The 16,225-nt window shown below is 33.4% G+C and overlaps 2 protein-coding genes across 2 annotated transcripts; both read left to right on the top strand.

The window, feature by feature from the left end:
- The first annotated feature begins 196 nt into the window (after window positions 1-196).
- LOC134238594 (cathepsin O-like) lies at window positions 197-5,894 on the top strand. The gene is made up of 9 exons (XM_062720725.1): window positions 197-334; window positions 439-532; window positions 2,120-2,231; window positions 2,456-2,521; window positions 2,797-2,953; window positions 3,966-4,081; window positions 4,402-4,568; window positions 5,281-5,373; window positions 5,492-5,894. Exons 1-9 carry the CDS (start codon window positions 200-202, stop codon window positions 5,527-5,529), a joined length of 978 nt encoding a protein of 325 aa, XP_062576709.1. The 5' UTR covers window positions 197-199; the 3' UTR covers window positions 5,530-5,894.
- A 1,504-nt stretch (window positions 5,895-7,398) lies between these two features.
- On the top strand, window positions 7,399-16,123 carry LOC134238598 (transmembrane protein 232-like). The gene is made up of 15 exons (XM_062720728.1): window positions 7,399-7,559; window positions 7,922-8,094; window positions 8,232-8,346; window positions 8,455-8,560; window positions 8,775-8,932; window positions 9,961-10,119; window positions 10,792-11,021; window positions 11,156-11,304; window positions 11,425-11,948; window positions 12,152-12,389; window positions 12,845-13,026; window positions 14,473-14,551; window positions 14,882-15,023; window positions 15,449-15,542; window positions 15,702-16,123. The coding sequence occupies exons 2-15, from the start codon at window positions 7,958-7,960 to the stop codon at window positions 15,978-15,980; spliced, it is 2,592 nt and encodes an 863-aa protein (XP_062576712.1). The 5' UTR covers window positions 7,399-7,559; window positions 7,922-7,957; the 3' UTR covers window positions 15,981-16,123.
- Window positions 16,124-16,225: the final 102 nt, after the last annotated feature.

The following is a 16,225-nucleotide window of genomic DNA, read 5'->3' on the forward strand; positions in this document are numbered from 1 at the left end:
TTTATAATTCCGTAATAAAATAATTAAGTGAAAAGGACTTTTATAAAGTAACACTTAAAGTATTGTTGTCAGTTATAATTAATATTAAATTGGCATAGCGAATAGTGCAAATAATGCGAATAATGAAAAATCCTGGTTGAAAATAAAATATTTAAAAAAAAAAAAACTTTTCTGTTCACCGTGTTCGGTTTTAAATATTATGAAAATGACATACATTATACTTTCGTTTTGTCTTTTAGGTTTTTTACAATGTATAAACACGAAAAGTTCTTTTGTTAAGGAGTTTCAGCAGGCAAAAAATGCGTCTGGTGAACGAATTCTAGTAGAGACAAAGGTAGGTTTTAAAATCTGTATTTTGTAAGTTGGCGGATAACTTTAAACGCCATTCATCAGGAAGTTAAAAACCTTTTAAAAGCACAATTTTTTTTTCTTTTTCAGAAGAACTCCAGGATATTTGAATTTTTGAATAAAGCCAATGGTGCAACTTATGGACTTACTAAATTCTCACATCTTTCTCAGGAGGAATTCGAAAGTAAAGCATTTAATGCTTAAAATCAAATAATTGAAATAAGTGATCTCATTGATGTTTAATATTACTATTCAGCTAGTATGAAATATGAAAAATTGAAAATATAATATGAAATATAAATTTAATCATTTTCATCTATCAACAAACATAATGTAAATTAAGACATTTCAAATATTTTGTGCTACTATCATAATATTTTTTGTTTACTAATTTAATGTATAATGTATTTGAAAATTGTTCTTGATGTGAGCAGTAGAATATTAATTCAAGGAAGTCAAATTAATCATAAAGGAAATATTTATATGTAAGACCAGGATAAATAGATTGTGTTTCTGGTTCCGTGTCCAACCATAAATTGTATGAGCTGCCAACCCTGAAAAATTACCGTTATTTTTGCAGAATGAATCCATTAATATTTTTTTAAAATTATAATTCTGTGTCTGAGAAGATGCATATCCTATACATATTAATTAAAGTTTTGACAGTGATTTCCCCAGGAAAATGTTAAAATAAATGTTTTCCTTACTTATCCTATTTTTTCTCAGGTTGGAATGGGAAACACTATATTTATTTTGGCATAATTAATATAGGATCAAACGTTCTTTTTGAAAAATTTATCGATGTGTAAACTCTTGACATTTTACTCACAAACTGAATAAAAGTGCGAAGCACATTTATGTTAAGTTTGTGAGTAAAATGTCAAGAGTTTACACATCGATAAATTTTTCAAAAAGAACGTTTAATTCTTATAATTCCAATATCGAATTTTTAAAAATATTCAAATTATTTCTCTTTGAGGCCTCCATACAATCCGTTAGTTCTGGACGGCGTAGGAATACATTTTACCGCAAAGGAACGTAATCGAGATGAATTTCGATAGAGTTCAGCTTAAATTGTCAAAACAATTGATAAATAAACTTATAAAGACTTATCGAATGTTGTTTAAGTCAACAAATATTGTAATTACGAGTTTACTTCAGAATAGTTCGTCCTTGACCATGGCCATGTTGACATAAACGACAACTCTCATAGCGAAAGTTGCAGACCGACGACGCCTTCGATTTGCACTTGTTTGTTCAAAGATTGAGGAACAATATAGAAAGTAAATATGAATTTGATGCTTATAGGGCAAGAGTTTGAGGTACGTTTCTTTTCCCTGTCTAAACGATACAAACTGAGTTGATTATCTTCGTATTATGAACGTTGAGACAGCGATTTTTAAAATTCACACTCGTGATCGAACAGTGACATTAACATTTTCATGGCGTCCGTCAGCTGGGCAGCCTAGCATGTCGCCAGTTTTGTTTTAATTAATTAAATTTGAAGTTTCTTGTATTTATAATTTATCCAAAACAGACAATAAATAACTGCTTTAATTCGTTGTTTATACGATAAACTACATGTAGAAGCTTAGTCAAAAAAGTAGTTCTGATTGAAAAAAAAATTTATCGATGTGTAAAAATGTTCTTAAACGTGTTCTCGTCCAATCAAAACACAGGAATTCAATGGATACAATGAAGATTGGAATTATTGATATATAATCAATTTGTTATATTTGTGTGAATTCAGATATGTTAATTTGAAATGTAGACCAATACCTGAGTGATTTAAGGCCACCAAAGGAAAGACAAATTAAACACCTGAGGAAAAAGACACCATTATCTAGAATCTATTCAGCCCAGATACCACGAAAAGTGGACTGGTAAATTCTTGTAGATCCACTAAGATTTGCTCTTCCTTAAAGCTTTATAATTAGATTTTATGCATGATTTATAATGCATGATTCATAATTGATTTTATTGATTAAGTATTTCTTTAATCTCTCTAAATCAGATAAGACATAATATTGGACTTTATTATCTAAATGTTCACCTATTGATGATGTTTTAAGGTGTTCTAAGATGGTGGTTTATATGCTTTTTCTAGGAGGAATCATAAAGGAGTAAATTATGTATCTCCAATCAAGAATCAAAACAAATGTGGAGGATGTTGGTATGTTCATATTATTAATTTTTCAGATTTTAAAACTGCATAATATTTTCTTGTTAGCATTTGAATAAATATTCTTGCAATGCAGTACGTCAAGATTATTTGTTGATGCTTGTGTGTGAATGAAAAAGAAAACTAGTTGTTTTCATTATTATTTAGATTTTTTCCATTACTGACAATTTCATTAATTTTTTCATTTTACATATTATTTTTCATATAAACTTATTCATTATAATTTTATTTATTTTAATATTACATGTATTATTTTATTGCTTTAGGGCTTTTAGTACAACAGAAACTATTGAATCTATGTATGCAATTTCCCACAACGTGACCCCTCCTCGACTGAGTGTACAGGAAGTCATCGACTGCTCGGTAGGGAATGCTGGGTGTGCTGGTGGAGACACTTGTATAGCTCTTTCATGGTTAAAAAAAGTAAGTCAAGAAAGTTATAATTGCAGTAAAAAATTTCTTATCTCAAATCTATTGGGACTGGAAAAATCAGAAATAAAGATATCCAAATCCTTTATACATTTATAAAGCTTAAATTTATGGAATGCCAAATTAACATATATTCAAATATTTGTACCAATCTTCAAATAATTGCACCTATCTTCAATTTATTTGAAGATAGGTACAGTTGAATTAATTTCAATTTAAGATAGGTACAATTGAATTGAAGATAGGTGTAAATAATTATACTTAGCTCTATAGATATAATTATACCTAGGTACAAATGAATTATACCTATCTTTATTGGAATTACACCAATCCTCAATTCAATTAAAGATAGGTTCAATTGAATTATGCCTATCTCTGATGCATCTGAAGATAGGTATAATTGATTTAAAGAAAGGTACAATTGATTTAAAGATAGGCACAATTGATTTGAAGATAGGTTCAATTTAAGACAATTCCACAAAGGATTTGAAGATAGGTACATTTCAACCTAGGTTCAATTTATTTGTGTTGTTGTAAATAATGAACACTCCCTTGGAGACAATATTGAACATGGAGGGAAACACACAGAGCCTATAGAGCTACAACAATGAGGATGAAAGGAGAAATAAAGTTAAATTCAAAATGTGCCAAAAGCATCATATACTTATTAAAATAAAATGTACAAAAAGCAGCATATACTTATTAAAATTCACATGTATGTCAATAAGTGAGCAAAAATCATATACCGGAAAAGATGTATGATAAAGGGAGTAGTTGTTATTGCCAATATCTTAGTAATTAAAGATACAGCTGTAGGTTCAATTCAATTGTACCTAAATCAATTGGGAATAAAAAGAACTTTGTTGTAAGCATCAGTTTGTTATAAGCGTGTTAGATATAACCTTGTTTTACTGTAGTTTTTTTTTTTTTTTAAATATTTAAATTTAAGCTTGATAAATGTAAATGATTATAAAGAATTCAATTTTGTGTTTTTGTACCATTACAGAGCCAGTCCCTGTTGGTTTATGAGGAGGAGTACCCACTGACAGACACCTCAGACTACTGTCAGCTCCTGACTAACTCCACCAGAGGGGTTACTATAAATAACTTCACCTGCAACAGGTATTATAATACAGAGAACTTTAAAGAAAACAAAATCAAGATCTTTCAATATTGAACATAAAAATATTTGCAATTTATCTTTTAAAAGGGAATAATACATAAATTGCTTTAAATAGCATGGTTGGACCTCTGTCAATCTAATTAAAATTAAATGATTTGCTATCGCTTCAGTTTGAGAAATGGTATGGATTCAGAACATCTAATTTTAATTTATAGATTGGGATCTCTGTTAGAGAATCGGTATAAGTAGCAAATTTGAAACATCTAATTTTAATTAGACCGAGAGTGTTGAATCAATCATTTGACATTTGTTTTGACAGTTATAATGGAGTGGAACAATCTATGCTACAGTTGTTGGCCTTTGTAGGCCCCCTGGTGGTGGCTGTGGATGCTACTACCTGGAACCATTACCTAGGGGGGATAATTCAGTACCACTGTGAGACCAGGCTAAACCATGCTGTACAGATTGTAGGCTATGACCTGACAGGTGAGTACATTTGTACCTTGTTGTGTATATATCTGAGCTGAAACTGGATCTTTTCTGATCATATCTTATCTCAGTCCATCTATCTGTCAGCCTTTAACATCTTTGATTAATCATCCACATAGGTGTCAGGTGGGGAAAGGGGGGGGGGGGGGGCTAGGGGGGGGGGGGGGCTCAGCCCACCCCCTTCTATTTGCAAAGATAGATGTAATATAGGCATTGAACATTGGGGTGTAGGTTTAGCCCCACCCCCACTTTCAACGGGCACTTTGCTATTTAGGTTAAAAAAGGATAAGTGGTTTTACTAATACTTAGGAATATATTTTAGCCAATTAAGGGAGAATCTTTAATTTTTTTCTCAATTACAATTATTCATGTGAATAAAAGAAAAATGCTTTTAAGAACAGCAGGTTATTCAGGTGAGCACAACAGCCCAACTTCCTCTGCTAGATTTACCATGAACTTTATATAGAGTAATAATACTAGTATTTATTTACTTTTCAAACCATCATCAGTAATCATTATTACCTAACATACAATATACATTGTAATTAGGCATTTTAGATTAAGCATGCACATTATCATTCAGAAGTCAATTTCGGTTTTCACAATGCATCAGTCAATATATAATTGTATGTTATTCTCTCTAGAGAAGTGGACAGGCTATCGGATGTAGGCTATAGCCTGTAAAGAGAATAAATTGTATGTTATATAGGTGAAGTTCCATTTTACATTGTGAGAAACTCTTGGGGAACAGATTTTGGAAATAATGGATATCTATATATCAAAGTGGGGGACAATGTGTGTGGTGAGAGTGCTTAGTTATCATTTATTAGTATTTATAGTAACTGTTGCAATTTGGTTTATTACCTTTTTTCTGTAAAATTCCAATAGTATGATAAGGATGATTTTTTTTTTAATTTTAGGGATAGCATCAGAAGTTTCAACCGTTAGTGTCAACTGAACAAAAAATCAATATGAAAGATGCGAGTTTTAAATCCATAGGAATGAAGAAGGCACAGAAATTAGGGGGAAGATGTGATCCAATAATCCTACTAGAATTTAAAAAAAAACAGCTTTTCAATTAAAAATCATTGAAAACATTTAACATATATATTGCTCATTTAAGTCCAGCTCCGTATTTATATTAGATATTTTCGAAGTTATGCAACTAACACTATATAACTGTACAGTGATGTAAAAACAAATTTGTTACTGTGATCATCAAGTTATAAATGTGTATGAGAGAGAGAGAGAAAGAGAGAGATGAAATTTATTTTTGTTACATCTAATATGCTTGCAGCAATTAAGATAATAAATAAGACATATAAACATGTATTTATATTCAGGCGCGGATCCAGAAATTTTTTCCAGGGGAGGTCCACCTCCGTCAAAAAAAATCCAATCCCAGAAACTTCTTGACAAGCAAAAAACAAGAGGCCCATGGGCCACATTGCTCACATGAAAAACTTTGACCATTTTGTTTTTTACAAGATTTCCCCCTTGTAATACATATTGCGACCCAACCCTACCCCACTGATCATAATTTAGACATTTTGAAATCTACACTACCCCAGCATGCTTCCATGTGCACATAAGTTTCAGCTTTTCTGGACCAGTGGTTCTTGATAAGAAGATTTTCAAAGATTTTTCCTATATATTTCTATGTAAAACTTTGATTCCCCATTGTGGCCCCGCCCTACCCCCGGGGGTCATGATATATGAACAATTTAAAAATCTACACTTACCCAGAATGCCTCCACATAAGTTTCAGCTTTTCTGGACCAGTGGTTCTTGAGAAGAAGATTTTTTAATGACCCCACCCTATTTTTGTCTTTTCTTGATTATCTCCCCTTGTGAGGGGACTTGGCCCTTCATTTTAAAATTTAAATTCCCCTTCACCCAAGGATGCTTTGTGCCAAGTTTGGTCAAAATTGGCCCAGTGGTTCTTGAGAAGAAGTCGAAAATATGAAAAGTTTACTAACGGACAGACAGACGGACGGACGACGGACAAAATGTGATCAGAAAAGCTTACTTGAGCCTTTTCCGTCCGTCGGACAAAATGTGATCAGAAAACATTTGAGCCTTTGGCTCAGGTGAGCTAAACAAACTAAACAAAAAAAAAACAACATAAAGTAATACTCGCCAAATGTCAAAAACCTATTTCGTTACTTCTATTGCCTCACATCTTTAACTTCTCATACCCATTTTAGAGAGAGAGAGAGAGAGAGAGAGAGAGAGAGAGAGAGAGAGGTAACTTTTTTTTGTATTAGTATATACATTTTTTAACCTGGTAAATTCCTGGGGGGGTCCTGACCCCCCCGACCCCCCTCTAGATCCGCGCATGATATTTTCTTTAGTGGTAATTTTGTAGCATTTATTGTTATCAAAATCCTAAGAACAAATAAGTTTTTTTTTATTTCAATCTCAGGAGGCTTCAATTTTTTGGGAAATGGGAAACATTTTGTTTTCAGGATTTTAGATGCTTGATAATAATACTTACTTGTTTTATTACCTGGTACAAATATATCAAAAACCAATTTTCTGATTGTTTAAAATAACAATAAACATGATAAAAATCAATAAAAAAGAATTTCCTGATATCAAGAATTCAGATGTTTCATACCAAAAATTTGTTTTTATGATAGCAAAAAAAAAAAACACAACTTTTTGGACATCAGTATAAATACAGTACCTCAGATTTACTTAGAAAAAAGGAACTAACACCTCATACAGTCTTTTAAGAGACAATGAGATCCCATTAGCAGTTTTATATTCACATAGCCCTGAAAAAATATTGTGCAGCTTTCCTATATATTTGCCCCCCCCCCCCTTCCACCCTTTTTCCCCTCCTTTTTTCATTTCGGATCTTTCTATTCCGTTGTCAGCAGTTACTCAGGTTTTAATTCTAGAATTTTTCACATATCCGGTTGTTTACGCATGCCCAGTTTGCAACTTCTATGGAAACAAACAATATGGCGGAAAGTTTGTAAGGTTCTTGCAAAGTTATATATTTTTTCCTCTCATCTATTTAGCTATTGGTTTATAAGGATATTTTTGCTTAATTAAAGTTTGGTTTTATGTTTATTTAATGCACTCTATGTTTCTTCCGTTGTCAAGACGTATTTATTTGGTATTGGCGTCTTTAAACAAAGAAATTGGTTTAAATAAATAACCTAAAATGCAATGACATGACTACTTGCCCCCTATGCATTGGAGGCAATTCAATTTGTTAAACATAATTATCTAGACTTACTAAAGATTTGTTGAATCGTGAAAACTTAACGTTTAAAAATGACCTAATTAAAAATACACCTTGAGTGTTGTGTTTTTAAATTTTTTTTTCGAATTTTCAGAAAAGTCTTTTAAAATGAGTTGAAAACCAATCCAAAATGCCAATCACAAAGATCCCAATCGTCCACAAGTTTGGGATCATTTCCCATAGCCAGCGATTAGAACTTCAGGAGCGACTCTTGAAGCAGTCTTATTTACAGAGTATTCAAAGTCAAAAGGCCTTAGTAAAGTCAAGGTAAGAAATAATGTAGAATAAAATACATGTACTGGAATTTTTATCTCATTGATAATTAATTTTTTACCCTTGAACATTTGTCAGAAGATTACATTGTTACTTAAATAAAAACTTACTCATGTCAATCTTGCTTTTAGTAAAAATCCTCTTGAGGTATCTGAAGAATTTATTCGAAACTACAACAGTAGCCTCAGTTTGGAAGACAGGGAAAAGTATGAAGTAACAGCTCACAAGATGTTAGAGAGGGCAAAGGTATTAATTATTCAACTGATGTTAGTAAGAATGAGGAGATGTTTGAGTTTTACAATCTAAACAAATAATATATTTTATATTTTTTAATTTATGTGCAAAAATTTTCAGAGAAGGGCTGGGCTTAAAAACTGTGGTGTGGGTCCATATGTTAATCTCCCTATGGCATGGACAGAATTGGCTCAATTAGCGCAGTGTAAAGGAAAAATTCAAGAGGGTAAAGACTGAATGGATTGATTATAAAACGCTATACATTTTTAATGTATAAAAAGGTTAAATTACATTTAAAATTCATATAATTTTCAATTGCATTGTAAATGGAAAAAAAGTAGAGAATGTTCAATAATTTTTTTTAAACTTGAAGGACAAAAAGTAATCCGTTGTGTATTTTAGAATGCCTTGATGCAAAGTATTAATCTTGTGTATTTTAGAATGCCTTGATGTGCTAATTACCTCCCTTGATCAGTCTCCTCTGGAGAAATATCATATCCCTGCACTGTTTTTCTTGGCTGAGACAATGCTTTACTGGCTAAGAACAGATGCTGTGCATCAACCATATCTTCGTACAGGGGAGATTAAACTACTGAAGGTATGCATAGCAATGAGTGGTGTTTCTTATACAATTAAATTACAAGGATCATTACAAGAGATATGAAATTTTGGTAGTTAATTTTAGCAAGACATTTTCAGAAAGCTAAATTAACCTATTGTGATGAAAAAGAGGGAGATTCAGACCTCAAAAGCGGTAGCATTGCGCGCGTAGTTGTTTAACGCTTGGATTATCGATATTTTCATGTAATATAAAGTATATTATAAGCCTTAAATGAAAAGATACACACTAATTAATCTTAAATAAACAGCAAAGGAATAGAAACACCTTCAGTTAATGACATAAATTGTGAAATTCAAATATTTTTCAGTCATCATTTTGCTTAAAATATTTAAACATTTATGAAAGTGATCTTTCTTAAGCAATAATTCTAATGTTCATTCAGTTTTTAAACAAAACAAATGATGGCATGATTTAATCTAGATCTAAAACAAGGTTATTTATATCACCACATGGCTGGACAAGTCCAGATGTGCCACATGACTTGGTCAATCGAGTGATTTCTATTGACTTTATTGATAAAATTGTGAGCTTCTGTGCTTTTAAATACGATGTAAAATGTTTTTGTAATTCTTAAAAGTGATCTCAAAAACTTGTTGTATGGTAAATATATTTATACTAACCAATGTAATCACTGGTAGTCTTATGTTGTTGTCGTTGTCAAATCCATTTTAAATTGTACTGCAAAGACAGTTAATATATTCTTCCAAAAAACGAGATATCTAGCGAGATTTTATGAGAGTGGCTTCAAAAATGGATACCCAAGAACCAAAAAAATTAAACTTTGAGATATCCTAGATCTTGTGATAATGAAGGTTAAAAAGGAACTTAAAGAAAAAGTTGTTGGAAAGTATTTCATAAAAGAGACACACTGTTGCAATGAAAAACAAACTGAATTGAAAATTTAATTTCATGAAAATAAAGAGTTTGCTTTACTAAAAATTTAGACATTTATGCACCTAAATTCTTAATAATAATGCCTATTGACTTGTATGCTGTTATAACAGATGGGACAGCTGACTTTCACAAGATTATTTTATCACCACATGGCTGGACAACTCCAAGGACAAATTGACTTCAAAAATCGACTCTTTACCTACTTAGATGGTAAGATATTTTCCTTATCATTAAAATTATGCTATGATACACAAAATCTTTGTTGTGTGGTAATATATTTATAATACAACCTGTAAACACAACTTTCCCAAATACACCCGGGGAAGTAATTTGTACTGGGACATAAATGTATTGTCAAAAACTAGACAGTTAATCTCAAACTCAATAGACCTAGTCAACTTTTAAGTTAAAGTCAAAAATCTGTTAGAATTGCCAACACACTTCGACATAAATTCCTTATTTTTCAAGGTATCAATTTTCAAAATGACACTTTAACTTTGCAGGAACATTAATTTGCGAATGGACGGTTGATCAAGAGAAGTTACACGGATTTTAGCATCATAAAAATAAAAGCGAGTAATTTTATTTCGTGAGTGATGCGTCACGTGAAATTACACGATAATTAATTCCTTGCGTATAATTAGGAATCTACAGTATTTAGTAAAACATGGGTCTATGTAAACATGCTTTTTCATTTACTCATACAAGAAAGAATTCCTTTGAAGTTTTTAAAAACATTTTCTGAACGAATTCTATAATGAATTATGTTTATAACATACTGTATTATTAAAAAATTGTTTGTTCCTGATAATTACCTGGTAACTGGAACTTTTTTGAACTGTAGTATGTGTTTTTTTTCCCTTATGAATTTTTCTGACTATATTCTGAATAGGCATTTTATATACCGGGTATTAAAACTATGCTTTAAAACATTATTTCAGCAATACAGTAACAAAAGCACCAGGGAGTCAAGTTCCAATAGACATGAGCCTCGTGAGAACTCCCAGTCAGCACACAGTGCAGGTGCCATTAGTAGCAGTGTCCACGATTTGAGCCCCACTCTCTGGCATGCCCTGGATGTGTGGAGGTGTACAAATCACTTAGGTGGGGGACTAGCGGAGGCACTGAGGGCTCTGGCTACCTGTGGAATGGGGCTCTCCAATGAAAACTGGTACATAATTTTTTCTTCTAAAAATACAAATCTAAAATTGGCTGATGATTAATCATTTATTTGTGACTTTTAAAATGCTGATCTCAACATATAAGCTGACTTTATTAGTAAATAGCTTTTGGTCTGCCTTGTAGGGTTGACACAATGGTTGCACTACAAATACTAGCTGAAGCAGCCAAGACAAACATTGCTGCAATGAAAATTCTTCACAGCTTGGCACGAGGTGTAAGGCCAAAGGTCAGAGGAGGTTCTCCAACGAGCACCTCACAATCAGATGTCTCAGGTATGGTAAAAAAAGTGCAAATCATACAAAATAATCTAAAACAAGTAAATACCTAGAAAGATGAAGAGCATGTTGTATTAAAAGAAAAAATATAAAGAATTTTGTTTTTTATTTTGGCAGATGTGTACAGTGTGTCTACTGATGAGGAAGAAACCCAGAAAGGAAGAGAATCAAGGATCAGTATTCCATCCAGCTCTAAGCCTACTCTGAGTGACATCTATGAAAGAAGTGAGGAAGACAAAGATTCAGAAAAGAAGCTTTCTAGACATTCTCGTAGAGGGGACATTGAAATGACACCCACAGAGCCAGAAATTAAGCAGTTCCCATTGAGGAGATCCAAACCAGTGGCCCTCAGTGTAGAAAACTTGGAAAAGTTTGATTCAAAACTGGCATCTAAGGATTCTCCTAACACTGGTTTGAAAGGACCCGGGCCCAGGGAGGTATCATTTGGAGAGATCAAGGGGGAAAGGTCCAACTTGACAATGGGATCTGACAGACCCAGGATTACCCAGGAGTCCAAGCGTACAGGAAGTTTTATGACAGAGCCAGTTCCTGGCACAGGATGGAAGGCAGAGGTGGGATCTGATCTTCCAGAGGGAAGAGCCTCAGAGGCTAGCTCTGTACCCACCTATACCAACCTACCAGTAAGTTCCAATATTTGAGTCAACTATCTGCAAGATAATGGGTTAATTCAGATTCCGTCATTATGCTTTCTTATGATTTTGATCTGCATACCAAAAACATTTAATTCTATAAAAATTTCTAGAAGCACATTTGTGGTTTCTTGAAACAAATCATATGGCTGTTTAAAATCAGGCATGTTATGTAGCTTTTTTCTTTATTGCAGCTTCAAGATGCCCCAGGACTAAATGGCTGGCACTGGGAGGTGGCCATTACATACACAGACATTTTGTCTGATATCTGCCTCCATGGAAGCACGGCTGGGATCCAGAAGATGGCCCTGATGGGTGTGAACAAGGAGCTGACTGACCCCTTCCAGAGGGGGTTTGTCAGTATCCCCCTGGTCAGTGCCGGACTGTTGGACCTGGCTTTCTTCCATGCTGCTAGTGAGGCTAGAGATGGAGGTTAGGAGTTTAATGCTTTCTATCAAAATATTTAATAACTGGGTGTGAAACAAAACGCCTTCTTCACGATTCGATACTTTTTGTAAAATTTGGTCTTGGTTTGGTTATTTTTGATAAGATACATTTTGATGGAAGGAAATAAATTCAACTGTTGTTTTATGCTTCCTTTGACTTAATCGAGTCAAATAATGAAGATACGATGAACTGTTTCACTCCTATTAATAACAGAAAAAACACTCATATATGCAACTTTATGTATTAAATAGCTGCTTATAATGAAATGATATTTCATCCATTGTACAACAATGTAAACAATATGTGAAATAGATAAACTATGTCAGAAATGATAGAAATACTCACAACAAATACTGTACATGAATATGGAAACATAAATCATTCATATACATGTATATATTAAATTTGATATTATACCACATGTTTTCGTCTTTTATTAGGTCCCAATGACTGGAGTTGGAGGATTCGCTTTGGTTCTATCCAGTCTCTGGTAAAAATCTGCCGCTGTTTGTCTTCTGACAAAAACAGGGAGGGAATGAGAACAGCGGCCTGGAACATTCTGATCAGAGCTCACTCCATGGAGAAGGATGACAGGGTCCTTGAGGCCCTCAAAGTCGGACAAGTAAGGCTCTAACAATTTACAGTAAAACATTTGCATTTTCTTGGTATATGTAGAGCAGTTAATTAAATGATAGGAATACCAAAATGTTCACTGGATCTCAGAAAAGTAACTTTTGATGGAATTTTCTTCTTTTTAGCTCACCTGACCCAAAGGCTCAAGTGAGCTTTTCTGATCACATTTTGTCCGTCGTCCGTCCGTCTGTCTGTCCGTCCGTCTGTAAACTTTTCACATTTTCAACTTCTTCTCAAGAACCACTGCGCCAATTTTGACCAAAATTGATACAAAGCATCCTTGGGTAAAGGGGAATTTAAATTGTTAAAATGAAGGGCCAAGTCCCCTCACAAGGGGAGATAATCAAGAAAAAGGCAAAAATAGGGTGGGGTCATTAAAAAATCTTCTTAAGAACCACTAAGCCAGAAAAGCTGAAACTTATGTGGAAGCATTGTGAGGTAGTGTAGATTCTAAATTGTTCAATTCATGACCCCAAGGGATAGGGCGGGGCCACAATGGCCGATCAAAGTTTTACATAGAAATATATAGGAAAAATCTTTAAAAATCTTCTTCTCAAGAACCACTGGGCCAGAAAAGCTGAAACTTATGTGGAAGCATCCTGGGGTAGTGTAGATACTAAATTGCTCAAATCATGACCCCCGGGGTAGGGCGGGGCCACAATGGGGAATCAAAGTTTTACATAGAAATATATAAGAAAAATCTTTAAAAATCTTCTTCTTAAGAACCACTGGGCTAGAAAAGCTGAAACTTATGTGGAAGCATCCTTGGGTAGAGTAGATTCTAAATTGTTCAAATCATGACCCCAGGGGGTAGGGCGGGGCCACACTGGGGAATCAAAGTTTTACATAGAAATATATAGGAAAAATCTTTAAAAATCTTCTTCTCAAGAACCACTGGGCCAGAAAAGCTGAAACTTATGTGGAAGCATCCTGGGGTAGTGTAGACTCTAAATTATACAAATCATGACCCCTGGGGGTATGGCAGGGCCACAATGGGAAATCAAATTTTACATTGAAATATAAAGGAAAAATCATAAAAAATCTTCTTCTCAAGAACCACTGGGCCAGAATAGCTGAAACTTATGTGGAGGCATCCTGGGTAGTGTAGGTTTTAAATTATTCAAATCATGACCCCAGGGTTTGGAGGGGGGGCACAATAAGGTCTCAAAGTTTTACATAGAAATATATAGAAAAAATCTTTAAAAAATCTTCTTCTCAAGACCCACTGGGCCAGAAAAGCTGAAACTTATGTGGAAGCTTCCTGGGATATTGTAGATTTCAAATTGTTCAAATCATGACCCCAGGTGAGCAAAGTGGCCCATGGGCCTCTTTTTTTTTTTTTGAATTGTATTGAAAAGAAAGCATGAGCTTAGTAATTCCAAAAGTATGGTAATGTTCTAATTAAGTCAATGATGAAATATCTTCTCTATTGTAGGTCCACACTGATTTGGAGAATCTTCTGGCAAAGAAGGACACAATCACTCCTGCTACTATCGGATCTAAGATTGCCTCAGGTACATGCATATTTCCTTACAGTTTGTGCTTCTCTTTTTGCTAAAGTTTTATTTTTCTTCGGTGGATAAATATATTCTGATTTTCTCTAAAATTCTGGTTACATTGCAATTAAATTAAGTGTAAAAATTTTGCACCTTGTTCTATTTTTAATCCACTTATTTCACCTTAAAGTAAACAAAAATGGGAAAAAAAATCAAAAAAGAAAAATAAAATGTTGCTATCACATTAATTTTCTTATTGCTCTTATGAGGAGTCAACTCGCGGATTTGTGTTTTTGACTGTTTGTTGAAGATATCATTATACATGTAGCTTTTATTTTTTTTAACCAGGGTTGTCTACAATTTACTTGCCTCCATTACCCCCTGCAGTAGAACCCTACATCCCCCCTTCAGCCAAAGCGAGTCCCCGCACACCTCTTCACAAGAGAGAACAGGCTCCTAAAGCTGACAAGAAGAACAGGACTTCTCTGAAGTAAATGTTATTTCTAATGCAAACTTATACATATATTGATTTATTTAAGCATATAGTTTATCAATAATATAAAGTGTATAAATATTTGAATTGAATTTTTAAAAAATGGAAGGTACAGTATGATTATTTTCCAACATTAAGGAATAGATTTGGAGTATTTCAACTGAAAATAGTTTTTAACCACAGAACCTGTATTAACTGTTTCTGTCTAAACAATTAGATCAAAGTACAGTAAAAGCAAAAAAAGTGTAACTAAATGCCAGGAACTACCAGTCTTGATTCATTAAGATTCATGTAATTCATAGTATGATTGTTTTAAAACCACAGAGAATAAAATCCCTTTGCTACAAACGTGAATTCATTATAAGTGCATTTGTATTATCATGTTTTACTGTATGTGCAATTCAATTCTTGCTGTGTTGTAGGGAGGAAATCATGCTGGCCACAGCTCTGTATGAGGAGCCTCCAGACTTCAAGACGAGGACCGGATTTGATCTGAGGAGGATTGTCGAGGACCAGGTAACAATTTATCTAATTTTTTTGAAATTTATTTAAGAAATTATTTTAATTTTTTGCTAGGATGCTTCGTGCCAGGATATTTCATGAAGTGCATTAGCTGAAATATTTAGCCCTCTTTTTAATCAGATACACTATATTAATGATTTATTTTTTCCTAAGTGGAGGAAAGAGCTTCAAATTGAGTTGGAGGCTGAAGAGAAAGAAAGACAGAGGAAATTAGAAATTCAACAAAAAGAGGAAGAAGAGAGACAGAGAGAAATAGCCGAACTAAAGGCTGGGAAGTTTAGGAAGAAGCCAAAGGAAGAAGATATAAAACAGGCAGAGTCAAAAGAGGAAGAGAATGTAGATAAAAAATGCACTGCGGATGATCAAAAGCAAGAGGCAGGGGTGGAGAATGAAGAGGAGAGGGGTGGTGGTCAAAATATGACAGAAGAATAGTTTAACTAGCATGAAATGTTCATGAGAGCTTTGTTGTTAAAATCTGTGATAATCTATTATTGTGTTGAATCTTATTGTATATGACTTCAAAATATGTAAATGCATTTACCGGGTATTTAATGATGTGAAAAACATATGTGTTATTCTTATGGTGAATATAAAACCATTTGTAAGTATTGTAAGGTGTTTTGTTCTTTTTATGTATTTTAATTGCTTTAGAAGATTGTTAACACATTGTTTTTAAT

The sequence above is a fragment of the Saccostrea cucullata genome, unplaced genomic scaffold (assembly GCF_032062105.1).
Source record: "Saccostrea cucullata isolate Sc308-1 unplaced genomic scaffold, CSIRO_AGI_Scuc_v1 ctg63, whole genome shotgun sequence".
In the NCBI taxonomy this organism is placed as follows: Eukaryota; Metazoa; Mollusca; class Bivalvia; order Ostreida; family Ostreidae; genus Saccostrea; species Saccostrea cuccullata.

Excerpts from the sequence above, each read along its gene's own strand:
- LOC134238598 (XM_062720728.1), top strand. The coding sequence starts at position 7,958 with ATGCCAATCACAAAGATCCCAATCGTCCACAAGTTTGGGATCATTTCC. Across the intron at positions 11,305-11,424 it reads CTCACAATCAGATGTCTCAG|ATGTGTACAGTGTGTCTACT; the intron begins GTATGGTAAAAA and ends TTATTTTGGCAG. Across the intron at positions 13,027-14,472 it reads AGGCCCTCAAAGTCGGACAA|GTCCACACTGATTTGGAGAA; the intron begins GTAAGGCTCTAA and ends TCTCTATTGTAG.
- LOC134238594 (XM_062720725.1), top strand. The coding sequence starts at position 200 with ATGAAAATGACATACATTATACTTTCGTTTTGTCTTTTAGGTTTTTTA. Across the intron at positions 335-438 it reads GAATTCTAGTAGAGACAAAG|AAGAACTCCAGGATATTTGA; the intron begins GTAGGTTTTAAA and ends TTTCTTTTTCAG. Across the intron at positions 2,232-2,455 it reads ATACCACGAAAAGTGGACTG|GAGGAATCATAAAGGAGTAA; the intron begins GTAAATTCTTGT and ends TGCTTTTTCTAG.